Below are 12713 nucleotides of genomic sequence, written 5' to 3' on the forward strand. Positions count from 1 at the left end.
CCCCTCCTCCAGTGACAGGCAGTGCCCCCCCTCCCCTCCTCCAGTGACAGGCAGTGCCCCCCCTCCCCTCCTCCAGTGACAGGCAGTGCCCCCCTCCCCTCCTCCAGTGACAGGCAGTGCCCCCCTCCCCTCTCCAGTGACAGGCAGTGCCCCCCTCCCCTCCTCCAGTGACAGGCAGTGCCCCCTCCTCTCCTCCAGTGACAGGCAGTGCCCCCCCTCCCTCTCCTCCAGTGACAGGCAGTGCCCCCCCTCCTCCAGTGACAGGCAGTGCCCCCCCTCCTCCAGTGACAGGCAGTGCCCCCCCCTCCTCTCCTCCAGTGACAGGCAGTGGCCCCCCTCCTCTCCTCCAGTGACAGGCAGTGCCCCCCCATCTCTCCTCCAGTGACAGGCAGTGCCCCCCCCTCCTTTCCTCCAGTGACAGGCAGTGCCCCCCCTCCTCTCCTCCAGTGACAGGCAGTGCCCCCCTCCTCTCCTCCAGTGACAGGCAGTGCCCCCCCCTCCTCTCCTCCAGTGACAGGCAGTGCCCCCCCTCCTCTCCTCCAGTGACAGGCAGTGCCCCCCCCTCCTCTCCTCCAGTGACAGGCAGTGCCCCCCCCCCCCTCCTCTCCTCCAGTGACAGGCAGTGCCCCCCCCTCCTCTCCTCCAGTGACAGGCAGTGCCCCCCCCCTCCTCCAGTGACAGGCAGTGCTCCCCCCCTCCTCTCCTCCAGTGACAGGCAGTGCTCCCCCCTCCCCTCCTCCAGTGACAGGCAGTGCTCCCCCCCTCCCCTCCTCCAGTGACAGGCAGTGCCCCCCCTCCCCTCCTCCAGTGACAGGCAGTGCCCCCCCTCCCCTCCTCCAGTGACAGGCAGTGCCCCCCTCCTCCAGTGACAGGCAGTGCCCCCCCCTCCTCCAGTGACAGGCAGTGCCCCCCCCTCCTCCAGTGTCAGGCAGTGCCCCCCCCCTCCTCTCCTCCAGTGACAGGCAGTGCCCCCCCTCCTCTCCTCCAGTGACAGGCAGTGCCCCCCCCTCCTCTCCTCCAGTGACAGGCAGTGCCCCCCCCCTCCTCTCCTCCAGTGACAGGCAGTGCCCCCCCCTCCTCTCCTCCAGTGACAGGCAGTGCCCCCCCTCCCCTCCTCCAGTGACAGGCAGTGCCCCCCTCCTCCAGTGACAGGCAGTGCCCCCCCCCTCCTCCAGTGACAGGCAGTGCCCCCCCCTCCTCCAGTGTCAGGCAGTGCCCCCCCCCTCCTCTCCTCCAGTGACAGGCAGTGCCCCCCCTCCTCTCCTCCAGTGACAGGCAGTGCCCCCCCCCCTCCTCTCCTCCAGTGACAGGCAGTGCCCCCCCCCTCCTCTCCTCCAGTGACAGGCAGTGCCCCCCCCTCCTCTCCTCCAGTGACAGGCAGTGCCCCCCCTCCTCCAGTGACAGCCAGTGCCCCCCCCTCCTCCAGTGACAGGCAGTGCCCCCCCTCCTCCAGTGTCAGGCAGTGCCCCCCCCCTCCTCTCCTCCAGTGACAGGCAGTGCCCCCCCTCCTCTCCTCCAGTGACAGGCAGTGCCCCCCCCCTCCTCTCCTCCAGTGACAGGCAGTGCCCCCCCCCTCCTCTCCTCCAGTGACAGGCAGTGCCCCCCCTCCTCTCCTCCAGTGACAGGCAGTGCCCCCCCCTCCTCTCCTCCAGTGACAGGCAGTGCCCCCCCTCCTCTCCTCCAGTGACAGGCAGTGCCCCCCCTCCTCTCCTCCAGTGACAGGCAGTGCCCCCCCCTCCTCCAGTGACAGGCAGTGCCCCCCCCCTCCTCTCCTCCAGTGACAGGCAGTGCCCCCCCTCCTCTCCTCCAGTGACAGGCAGTGCCCCCCCTCCTCTCCTCCAGTGACAGGCAGTGCCCCCCCTCCTCTCCTCCAGTGACAGGCAGTGCCCCCCCCCCTCCTCTCCTCCAGTGACAGGCAGTGCCCCCCCCCTCCTCTCCTCCAGTGACAGGCAGTGCCCCCCCTCCTCTCCTCCAGTGACAGGCAGTGCCCCCCCCTCCTCTCCTCCAGTGACAGGCAGTGCCCCCCCCCTCCTCTCCTCCAGTGACAGGCAGTGCCCCCCCCTCCTCCAGTGACAGGCAGTGCCCCCCCCCCTCCTCTCCTCCAGTGACAGGCAGTGCCCCCCCCCTCCTCTCCTCCAGTGACAGGCAGTGCCCCCCCTCCAGTGACAGGCAGTGCCCCCCCCTCCTCCCCTCCAGTGACAGGCAGTGCCCCCCCTCCCCTAGTGGTGGTGTATGATCTGTATGTAGTGATCTCCCCCTAGTGGTGGTGTATAATCTGTATGTAGTGATCTCCCCCTAGTGGTGGTGTATAATCTGTATGTAGTGATCTCCCCCTAGTGGTGGTGTATAATGTGTATGTAGTGATCTCCTCCTAGTGGTGGTGTATAATCTGTATGTAGTGATCTCCTCCTAGTGGTGATGTATAATCTGTATGTAGTGATCTCCCCCTAGTGGTGGTGTATAATCTGTATGTAGTGATCTCCCCCTAGTGGTGGTGTATAATCTGTATGTAGTGATCTCCCCCTAGTGGTGGTGTATAATCTGTATGTAGTGATCTCCCCCTAGTGGTGGTGTATAATCTGTATGTAGTGATCTCCTCCTAGTGGTGGTGTATAATCTGTATGTAGTGATCTCCCCCTAGTGGTGGTGTATAATCTGTATGTAGTGATCTCCCCCTAGTGGTGTATAATCTGCATGTAGTGACCTCCTCCTAGTGGTGGTGTATAATGTGTATGTAGTGTTCTCCCCCTAGTGGTGGTGTATAATCTGTATGTAGTGAGCTCCCCCTAGTGGTGGTGTATAATGTGTATGTAGTGATCTCCCCCTAGTGGTGGTGTATAATGTGTATGTAGTGAGCTCCCCCTAGTGGTGGTGTATAATATGTATGTAGTGAGTTCCCCCTAGTGGTGGTGTATAATGTGTATGTAGTAATCTCCCCCTAGTGGTGGTGTATAATGTGTATGTAGTGATCTCCCCCTAGTGGTGATGTATAATGTGTATGTAGTGAGCTCCCCCTAGTGGTGGTGTATAATGTGTATGTAGTGATCTCCCCCTAGTGGTGGTGTATAATGTGTATGTAGTGAGCTCCCCCTAGTGGTGGTGTATAATGTGTATGTAGTGAGTTCCCCCTAGTGGTGGTGTATAATGTGTATGTAGTGAGCTCCCCCTAGTGGTGGTGTATAATGTGTATGTAGTGATCTCCCCCTAGTGGTGGTGTATAATGTGTATGTAGTGATCTCCCCCTAGTGGTGGTGTATAATGTGTATGTAGTGAGCTCCCCCTAGTGGTGGTGTATAATGTGTATGTAGTGAGCTCCCCCTAGTGGTGGTGTATAATGTGTATGTAGTGAGCTCCCCCTAGTGGTGGTGTATAATGTGTATGCAGTGATCTCCCCCTAGTGGTGGTGTATAATGTGTATGCAGTGATCTCCCCCTAGTGGTGGTGTATAATGTGTATGTAGTGATCTCCTCCTAGTGGTGGTGTATAATCTGTATGTAGTGATCTCCTCCTAGTGGTGGTGTATAATCTGTATGTAGTGACCTCCCCCTAGTGGTGGTGTATAATCTGTATGTAGTGATCTCCCCCTAGTGGTGGTGTATAATGTGTATGTAGTGATCTCCCCCTAGTGGTGGTGTATAATGTGTATGTAGTGATCTCCCCCTAGTGGTGGTGTATAATGTGTATGTAGTGAGCTCCCCCTAGTGGTGGTGTATAATGTGTATGTAGTGAGCTCCCCCTAGTGGTGGTGTATAATGTGTATGCAGTGATCTCCCCCTAGTGGTGGTGTATAATGTGTATGCAGTGATCTCCCCCTAGTGGTGGTGTATAATGTGTATGTAGTGATCTCCTCCTAGTGGTGGTGTATAATCTGTATGTAGTGATCTCCTCCTAGTGGTGGTGTATAATCTGTATGTAGTGACCTCCCCCTAGTGGTGGTGTATAATCTGTATGCAGTGATCTCCCCCTAGTGGTGGTGTATAATGTGTATGTAGTGATCTCCCCCTAGTGGTGGTGTATAATGTGTATGTAGTGATCTCCCCCTAGTGGTGGTGTATAATCTGTATGTAGTGATCTCCCCCTAGTGGTGGTGTATAATCTGTATGTAGTGATCTCCCCCTAGTGGTGGAGTATAATCTGTATGTAGTGACCTCCCCCTAGTGGTGGTGTATAATGTGTATGTAGTGATCTCCCCCTAGTGGTGGTGTATAATCTGTATGTAGTGATCTCCTCCTAGTGGTGGTGTATAATGTGTATGTAGTGAGCTCCCCCTAGTGGTGGTGTATAATCTGTATGTAGTGAGCTCCTCCTAGTGGTGGTGTATAATCTGTATGTAGTGATCTCTCCCTAGTGGTGGTGTATAATCTGTATGTAGTGAGCTCCTCCTAGTGGTGGTGTATAATGTGTATGTAGTGAGTTCCCCCTAGTGGTGGTGTATAATGTGTATGTAGTAATCTCCCCCTAGTGGTGGTGTATAATGTGTATGTAGTGATCTCCCCCTAGTGGTGATGTATAATGTGTATGTAGTGAGCTCCCCCTAGTGGTGGTGTATAATGTGTATGTAGTGATCTCCCCCTAGTGGTGGTGTATAATGTGTATGTAGTGAGCTCCCCCTAGTGGTGGTGTATAATGTGTATGTAGTGAGTTCCCCCTAGTGGTGGTGTATAATGTGTATGTAGTGAGCTCCCCCTAGTGGTGGTGTATAATGTGTATGTAGTGATCTCCCCCTAGTGGTGGTGTATAATGTGTATGTAGTGATCTCCCCCTAGTGGTGGTGTATAATGTGTATGTAGTGAGCTCCCCCTAGTGGTGGTGTATAATGTGTATGTAGTGAGCTCCCCCTAGTGGTGGTGTATAATGTGTATGTAGTGAGCTCCCCCTAGTGGTGGTGTATAATGTGTATGCAGTGATCTCCCCCTAGTGGTGGTGTATAATGTGTATGCAGTGATCTCCCCCTAGTGGTGGTGTATAATGTGTATGTAGTGATCTCCTCCTAGTGGTGGTGTATAATCTGTATGTAGTGATCTCCTCCTAGTGGTGGTGTATAATCTGTATGTAGTGACCTCCCCCTAGTGGTGGTGTATAATCTGTATGCAGTGATCTCCCCCTAGTGGTGGTGTATAATGTGTATGTAGTGATCTCCCCCTAGTGGTGGTGTATAATGTGTATGTAGTGATCTCCCCCTAGTGGTGGTGTATAATCTGTATGTAGTGATCTCCCCCTAGTGGTGGTGTATAATCTGTATGTAGTGATCTCCCCCTAGTGGTGGAGTATAATCTGTATGTAGTGACCTCCCCCTAGTGGTGGTGTATAATGTGTATGTAGTGATCTCCCCCTAGTGGTGGTGTATAATCTGTATGTAGTGATCTCCTCCTAGTGGTGGTGTATAATGTGTATGTAGTGAGCTCCCCCTAGTGGTGGTGTATAATCTGTATGTAGTGAGCTCCTCCTAGTGGTGGTGTATAATCTGTATGTAGTGATCTCTCCCTAGTGGTGGTGTATAATCTGTATGTAGTGAGCTCCTCCTAGTGGTGGTGTATAATATGTATGTAGTGAGTTCCCCCTAGTGGTGGTGTATAATGTGTATGTAGTGATCTCCCCCTAGTGGTGGTGTATAATGTGTATGTAGTGAGCTCCCCCTAGTGGTGGTGTATAATCTGTATGTAGTGAGCTCCCCCTAGTGGTGGTGTATAATGTGTATGTAGTGAGCTCCCCCTAGTGGTGGTGTATAATGTGTATGTAGTGAGCTCCCCCTAGTGGTGGTGTATAATGTGTATGTAGTGATCTCCCCCTAGTTGTGGTGTATAATGTGTATGTAGTGATCTCCTTCTAGTGGTGGTGTATAATGTGTATGTAGTGAGCTCCCCCTAGTGGTGGTGTATAATCTGTATGTAGTGATCTCCCCCTAGTGGTGGTGTATAATGTGTATGTAGTGATCTCCTCCTAGTGGTGGTGTATAATGTGTATGTAGTGAGTTCCCCCTAGTGGTGGTGTATAATGTGTATGTAGTGAGCTCCCCCTAGTGGTGGTGTATAATGTGTATGTAGTGAGCTCCCCCTAGTGGTGGTGTATAATGTGTATGTAGTGATCTCCCCCTAGTGGTGGTGTATAATGTGTATGTAGTGATCTCCCCCTAGTGGTGGTGTATAATGTGTATGTAGTGACCTCCCCCTAGTGGTGATGTATAATCTGTATGTAGTGATCTCCTCCTAGTGGTGGTGTATAATGTGTATGTAGTGACCTCCCCCTAGTGGTGATGTATAATCTGTATGTAGTGATCTCCTCCTAGTGGTGGTGTATAATGTGTATGTAGTGAGCTCCTCCTAGTGGTGGTGTATAATGTGTATGTAGTGATCTCCCCCTAGTGGTGGTGTATAATCTGTATGTAGTGATCTCCCCCTAGTGGTGGTGTATAATGTGTATGTAGTGATCTCCTCCTAGTGGTGGTGTATAATCTGTATGTAGTGATCTCCCCCTAGTGGTGGTGTATAATCTGTATGTAGTGATCTCCCCCTAGTGGTGGTGTATAATGTGTATGTAGTGATCTCCTCCTAGTGGTGGTGTATAATGTGTATGTATTGAGCTCCCCCTAGTGGTGGTGTATAATGTGTATGTAGTGATCTCCCCCTAGTGGTGGTGTATAATGTGTATGTAGTGATCTCCCCCTAGTGGTGGTGTATAATCTGTATGTAGTGACCTCCCCCTAGTGGTGGTGTATAATCTGTATGTAGTGATCTCCTCCTAGTGGTGGTGTATAATCTGTATGTAGTGACCTCCCCCTAGTGGTGGTGTATAATGTGTATGTAGTGAGCTCCTCCTAGTGGTGGTGTATAATGTGTATGTAGTGAGCTCCTCCTAGTGGTGGTGTATAATCTGTATGTAGTGATCTCCCCCTAGTGGTGATGTATAATGTGTATGTAGTGATCTCCTCCTAGTGGTGGTGTATAATGTGTATGTAGTGAGCTCCCCCTAGTGGTGGTGTATAATCTGTATGTAGTGATCTCCTAGTGGTGGTGTATAATCTGTATGTAGTGACCTCCCCCTAGTGGTGGTGTATAATCTGTATATAGTGATCTCCCCCTAGTGGTGGTGTATAATGTGTATGTAGTGAGCTCCCCCTAGTGGTGGTGTATAATCTGTATGTAGTGATCTCCTCCTAGTGGTGGTGTATAATGTGTATGTAGTGATCTCCCCCTAGTGGTGGTGTATAATCTGTATGTAGTGAGCTCCCCCTAGTGGTGGTGTATAATGTGTATGTAGTGATCTCCCCCTAGTGGTGGTGTATAATGTGTATGTAGTGAGCTCCCCCTAGTGGTGGTGTATAATCTGTATGTAGTGAGCTCCCCCTAGTGGTGGTGTATAATGTGTATGTAGTGAGCTCCCCCTAGTGGTGGTGTATAATGTGTATGTAGTGATCTCCCCCTAGTGGTGGTGTATAATCTGTATGTAGTGATCTCCCCCTAGTGGTGGTGTATAATCTGTATGTAGTGATCTCCCCCTAGTGGTGGAGTATAATCTGTATGTAGTGACCTCCCCCTAGTGGTGGTGTATAATGTGTATGTAGTGATCTCCCCCTAGTTGTGGTGTATAATCTGTATGTAGTGATCTCCTCCTAGTGGTGGTGTATAATGTGTATGTAGTGAGCTCCCCCTAGTGGTGGTGTATAATCTGTATGTAGTGAGCTCCTCCTAGTGGTGGTGTATAATGTGTATGTAGTGATCTCCCCCTAGTGGTGGTGTATAATGTGTATGTAGTGAGTTCCCCCTAGTGGTGGTGTATAATGTGTATGTAGTGAGCTCCCCCTAGTGGTGGTGTATAATGTGTATGTAGTGAGCTCCCCCTAGTGGTGGTGTATAATCTGTATGTAGTGAGCTCCCCCTAGTGGTGGTGTATAATGTGTATGTAGTGATCTCCCCCTAGTGGTGGTGTATAATGTGTATGTAGTGATCTCCCCCTAGTGGTGGTGTATAATCTGTATGTAGTGACCTCCCCCTAGTGGTGGTGTATAATCTGTATGTAGTGATCTCCTCCTAGTGGTGGTGTATAATCTGTATGTAGTGACCTCCCCCTAGTGGTGGTGTATAATGTGTATGTAGTGAGCTCCTCCTAGTGGTGGTGTATAATCTGTATGTAGTGATCTCCCCCTAGTGGTGATGTATAATGTGTATGTAGTGATCTCCTCCTAGTGGTGGTGTATAATGTGTATGTAGTGAGCTCCCCCTAGTGGTGGTGTATAATCTGTATGTAGTGATCTCCTCCTAGTGGTGGTGTATAATCTGTATGTAGTGACCTCCCCCTAGTGGTGGTGTATAATCTGTATGTAGTGATCTCCCCCTAGTGGTGGTGTATAATGTGTATGTAGTGAGCTCCTCCTAGTGGTGGTGTATAATGTGTATGTAGTGATCTCCCCCTAGTGGTGATGTATAATGTGTATGTAGTGAGCTCCCCCTAGTGGTGGTGTATAATCTGTATGTAGTGAGCTCCCCCTAGTGGTGGTGTATAATCTGTATGTAATGATCTCCTCCTAGTGGTGGTATATAATCTGTATGTAGTGATCTCCCCCTAGTGGTGGTGTATAATCTGTATGTAGTGATCTCCTCCTAGTGGTGGTGTATAATGTGTATGTAGTGATCTCCCCCTAGTGGTGGTGTATAATCTGTATGTAGTGAGCTCCCCCTAGTGGTGGTGTATAATGTGTATGTAGTGATCTCCTCCTAGTGGTGGTGTATAATCTGTATGTAGTGATCTCCCCCTAGTGGTGGTGTATAATCTGTATGTAGTGATCTCCCCCTAGTGGTGATGTATAATCTGTATGTAGTGATCTCCTCCTAGTGGTGATGTATAATGTGTATGTAGTGATCTCCTCCTAGTGGTGGTGTATAATGTGTATGTAGTGATCTCCTCCTAGTGGTGGTGTATTATCTGTATGTGAGGAGCTCCCCCTAGTGGTGGTGTATATTGTGTATGTAGTGATCTCCTCCTAGTGGTGGTGTATAATGTGTATGTAGTGATCTCCTCCTAGTGGTGGTGTATAATCTGTATGTAGTGATCTCCTCCTAGTGGTGGTATATAATGTGTATGTAGTGATCTCCTCCTAGTGGTGGTATATAATGTGTATGTAGTGATCTCCTAGTGGTGGTGTATAATCTGTATGTAGTGATCTCCCCCTAGTGGTGGTGTATAATCTGTATGTAGTGATCTCCCCCTAGTGGTGGTGTATAATCTGTATGTAGTGATCTCCTCCTAGTGGTGGTGTATAATCTGTATGTAGTGATCTCCTCCTAGTGGTGGTGTATAATGTGTATGTAGTGATCTCCCCCTAGTGGTGGTGTATAATCTGTATGTAGTGAGCTTCTCCTAGTGGTGGTGTATAATCTGTATGTAGTGATCTCCCCCTAGTGGTGATGTATAATGTGTATGTAGTGATCTCCTCCTAGTGGTGGTGTATAATGTGTATGTAGTGAGCTCCCCCTAGTGGTGGTGTATAATCTGTATGTAGTGATCTCCTCCTAGTGGTGGTGTATAATCTGTATGTAGTGACCTCCCCCTAGTGGTGGTGTATAATCTGTATGTAGTGATCTCCCCCTAGTGGTGGTGTATAATGTGTATGTAGTGAGCTCCTCCTAGTGGTGGTGTATAATGTGTATGTAGTGATCTCCCCCTAGTGGTGATGTATAATGTGTATGTAGTGAGCTCCCCCTAGTGGTGGTGTATAATCTGTATGTAGTGAGCTCCCCCTAGTGGTGGTGTATAATCTGTATGTAATGATCTCCTCCTAGTGGTGGTATATAATCTGTATGTAGTGATCTCCCCCTAGTGGTGGTGTATAATCTGTATGTAGTGATCTCCTCCTAGTGGTGGTGTATAATGTGTATGTAGTGATCTCCCCCTAGTGGTGGTGTATAATCTGTATGTAGTGAGCTCCCCCTAGTGGTGGTGTATAATGTGTATGTAGTGATCTCCTCCTAGTGGTGGTGTATAATCTGTATGTAGTGATCTCCCCCTAGTGGTGGTGTATAATCTGTATGTAGTGATCTCCCCCTAGTGGTGATGTATAATCTGTATGTAGTGATCTCCTCCTAGTGGTGATGTATAATGTGTATGTAGTGATCTCCTCCTAGTGGTGGTGTATAATGTGTATGTAGTGATCTCCTCCTAGTGGTGGTGTATTATCTGTATGTGAGGAGCTCCCCCTAGTGGTGGTGTATATTGTGTATGTAGTGATCTCCTCCTAGTGGTGGTGTATAATGTGTATGTAGTGATCTCCTCCTAGTGGTGGTGTATAATCTGTATGTAGTGATCTCCTCCTAGTGGTGGTATATAATGTGTATGTAGTGATCTCCTCCTAGTGGTGGTATATAATGTGTATGTAGTGATCTCCTAGTGGTGGTGTATAATCTGTATGTAGTGATCTCCCCCTAGTGGTGGTGTATAATCTGTATGTAGTGATCTCCCCCTAGTGGTGGTGTATAATCTGTATGTAGTGATCTCCTCCTAGTGGTGGTGTATAATCTGTATGTAGTGATCTCCTCCTAGTGGTGGTGTATAATGTGTATGTAGTGATCTCCCCCTAGTGGTGGTGTATAATCTGTATGTAGTGAGCTTCTCCTAGTGGTGGTGTATAATCTGTATGTAGTGATCTCCCCCTAGTGGTGGTGTATAATCTGTATGTAGTGAGCTCCCCCTAGTGGTGGTGTATAATGTGTATGTGGTGATCTCCCCTAGTGGTGGTGTATAATCTGTATGTAGTGATCTCCTCCTAGTGGTGGTGTATAATGTGTATGTAGTGATCTCCTCCTAGTGGTGGTGTATAATCTGTATGCAGTGATCTCCTCCTAGTGGTGATGTATAATATGTATGTAGTGAGCTCCCCCTAGTGGTGGTGTATAATGTGTATGTAGTGATCTTCCCCTAGTGGTGGTGTATAATGTGTATGTAGTGACCTCCCCCTAGTGGTGGTGTATAATGTGTATGTAGTGATCTCCCCCTAGTGGTGGTGTATAATGTGTATGTAGTGACCTCCCCCTAGTGGTGGTGTATAATGTGTATGTAGTGAGCTCCCCCTAGTGGTGGCTCTTGGTATACCCAGGATTCTGGGTGACATTGTGCTCTGGGCTGCTCGTTATTCTCTATGATTTGGGGGTCCTCTTCCTGTTGCTCATGCACTGCCCCTCCTCCTGGCACCATTAGGGGGCGCTGCGCTTCCTTGCACTGAGTCTATGGCGTCTCTCCAGTCCACAGTGTGTGAGAAGATCATGGAGCTGCTGGGGCAGAATGAGGTGGACCAGAGGCAGAGGAAGGTGGTGATCCTGAGCCAGGACCGCTTCTACAAGGTGCTGACCCCCGAGCAAAAGGCGCGGGCTCTCAAGGGCCAGTATAACTTTGACCACCCTGGTGAGTGCCCTGTATGATTGGCCCGTGCTCTGCGTGGATGCAGTGTCGTCACAGTGTTCTCTCTCCTCCTCAGATGCTTTTGACAATGATCTGATGTATCAGACCCTGACCCGGATCCTGGAGGGACAGATCGTGGACGTCCCCATGTACGACTTTGTCACACACTCCAGGTGAGGAGCTGCTGTCATAGGGTGATGTGTGTGAGTGAGCGCCCCCTGTGGCCCCCGGTGGGTGATGCCTCTGCCTTGTATCCAGGTTACCGGAGACGACCACCGTCTACCCCGCGGACGTGCTGCTGTTTGAGGGGATCCTGGCCTTCTACAACCAGGAGATCCGGGACATGTTCCACCTCAAGCTGTTTGTGGACACGGATTCGGACGTGCGGTTGTCGCGGAGAGGTCGGTGTCCGGGCCGAGTGCACAGAACACATGAGGAGGGGAGACCTCAGGGTTACATCCTTCTTCTTGTATCCTGCAGTCCTGCGAGACATGAAGCGGGGGAGGGAGCTGGAGCAGATCCTCACGCAGTACACGACCTTCGTCAAGCCGGCCTTCGAGGAATTCTCCCTGCCGGTAATTCTCTATGTCGGCCGTGGTCCAGCAGGGAGGAGGACGCCCCCACATTCAGGGCGCCCCAGGATTCCCTCTCACCTGCAGTTTGTAATCTCGTTACAATGTATCAGCTCAGATGTCGCTGCTGTTAACCCCTTGTTATAATCCTTTTGTAGACTAAGAAGTATGCGGACGTCATCATCCCCCGGGGTGTGGATAATATGGGTGAGTAGACGCTGTGCAGCTCCTGATCTGTCTGCAGGGGGCGCTCTCATCACCTTCTTCTTTTCCCTCTCAGTGGCCATTAACCTGATAGTGCAGCACATCCAGGACATCCTGAACGGTGACATCTGTAAGTGGCAGCGCGGATCAGCCAACGGGCGGTCGCAGAAGCGAAGCTTCCCGGGTCCTGGAGAGACTGGGGCCGTTCTGGTCCCTGGGAAGCGCACTCACCTGGAGTCCAGCAGCCGGCCGCACTGAGACCGGACTACTGCCCTCATCATTCCACATCCCAGGGCTACAGGAGGCCGAGCGCTGGGACCCATCCCTAATGGTGAAATGTTCTTATTTTATTTATAATAATCTCAGATTTTTTACTGTGATCACTAAAGATGAAGAAGAGACGTTACTCACGTGACTGTGTGTGGTTCAGCGCCCCCCAGTGACGGGGGCCAGAACTACATGTCCATAGATGTTATGCCCCCACCGACACAGCCGATATTCTAGTGAAGCCGAATATGATTTCTCCACGGCACTGGCACCTTCTACAGA

The 12713-nt window shown here is 50.5% G+C and overlaps 1 protein-coding gene across 1 annotated transcript in view; it reads left to right on the plus strand.

Moving 5' to 3' along the window:
* UCK1 (uridine-cytidine kinase 1) overlaps positions 1 to 12636 on the plus strand; it is a 15266-nt gene extending 2630 nt beyond the window's left edge. Inside the window, exons 2-7 of the mRNA XM_072125592.1 lie at positions 11232 to 11391; positions 11465 to 11561; positions 11647 to 11789; positions 11869 to 11963; positions 12119 to 12167; positions 12241 to 12636. Coding sequence (XP_071981693.1) covers positions 11232 to 11391; positions 11465 to 11561; positions 11647 to 11789; positions 11869 to 11963; positions 12119 to 12167; positions 12241 to 12422 — 726 coding nt within the window. The 3' untranslated portion in view covers positions 12423 to 12636. The remainder of the gene's footprint in view (positions 1 to 11231; positions 11392 to 11464; positions 11562 to 11646; positions 11790 to 11868; positions 11964 to 12118; positions 12168 to 12240) is intronic.
* Positions 12637 to 12713: the final 77 nt, after the last annotated feature.

Source organism: Engystomops pustulosus, chromosome 9 (assembly GCF_040894005.1).
Source record: "Engystomops pustulosus chromosome 9, aEngPut4.maternal, whole genome shotgun sequence".
In the NCBI taxonomy this organism is placed as follows: Eukaryota; Metazoa; Chordata; class Amphibia; order Anura; family Leptodactylidae; genus Engystomops; species Engystomops pustulosus.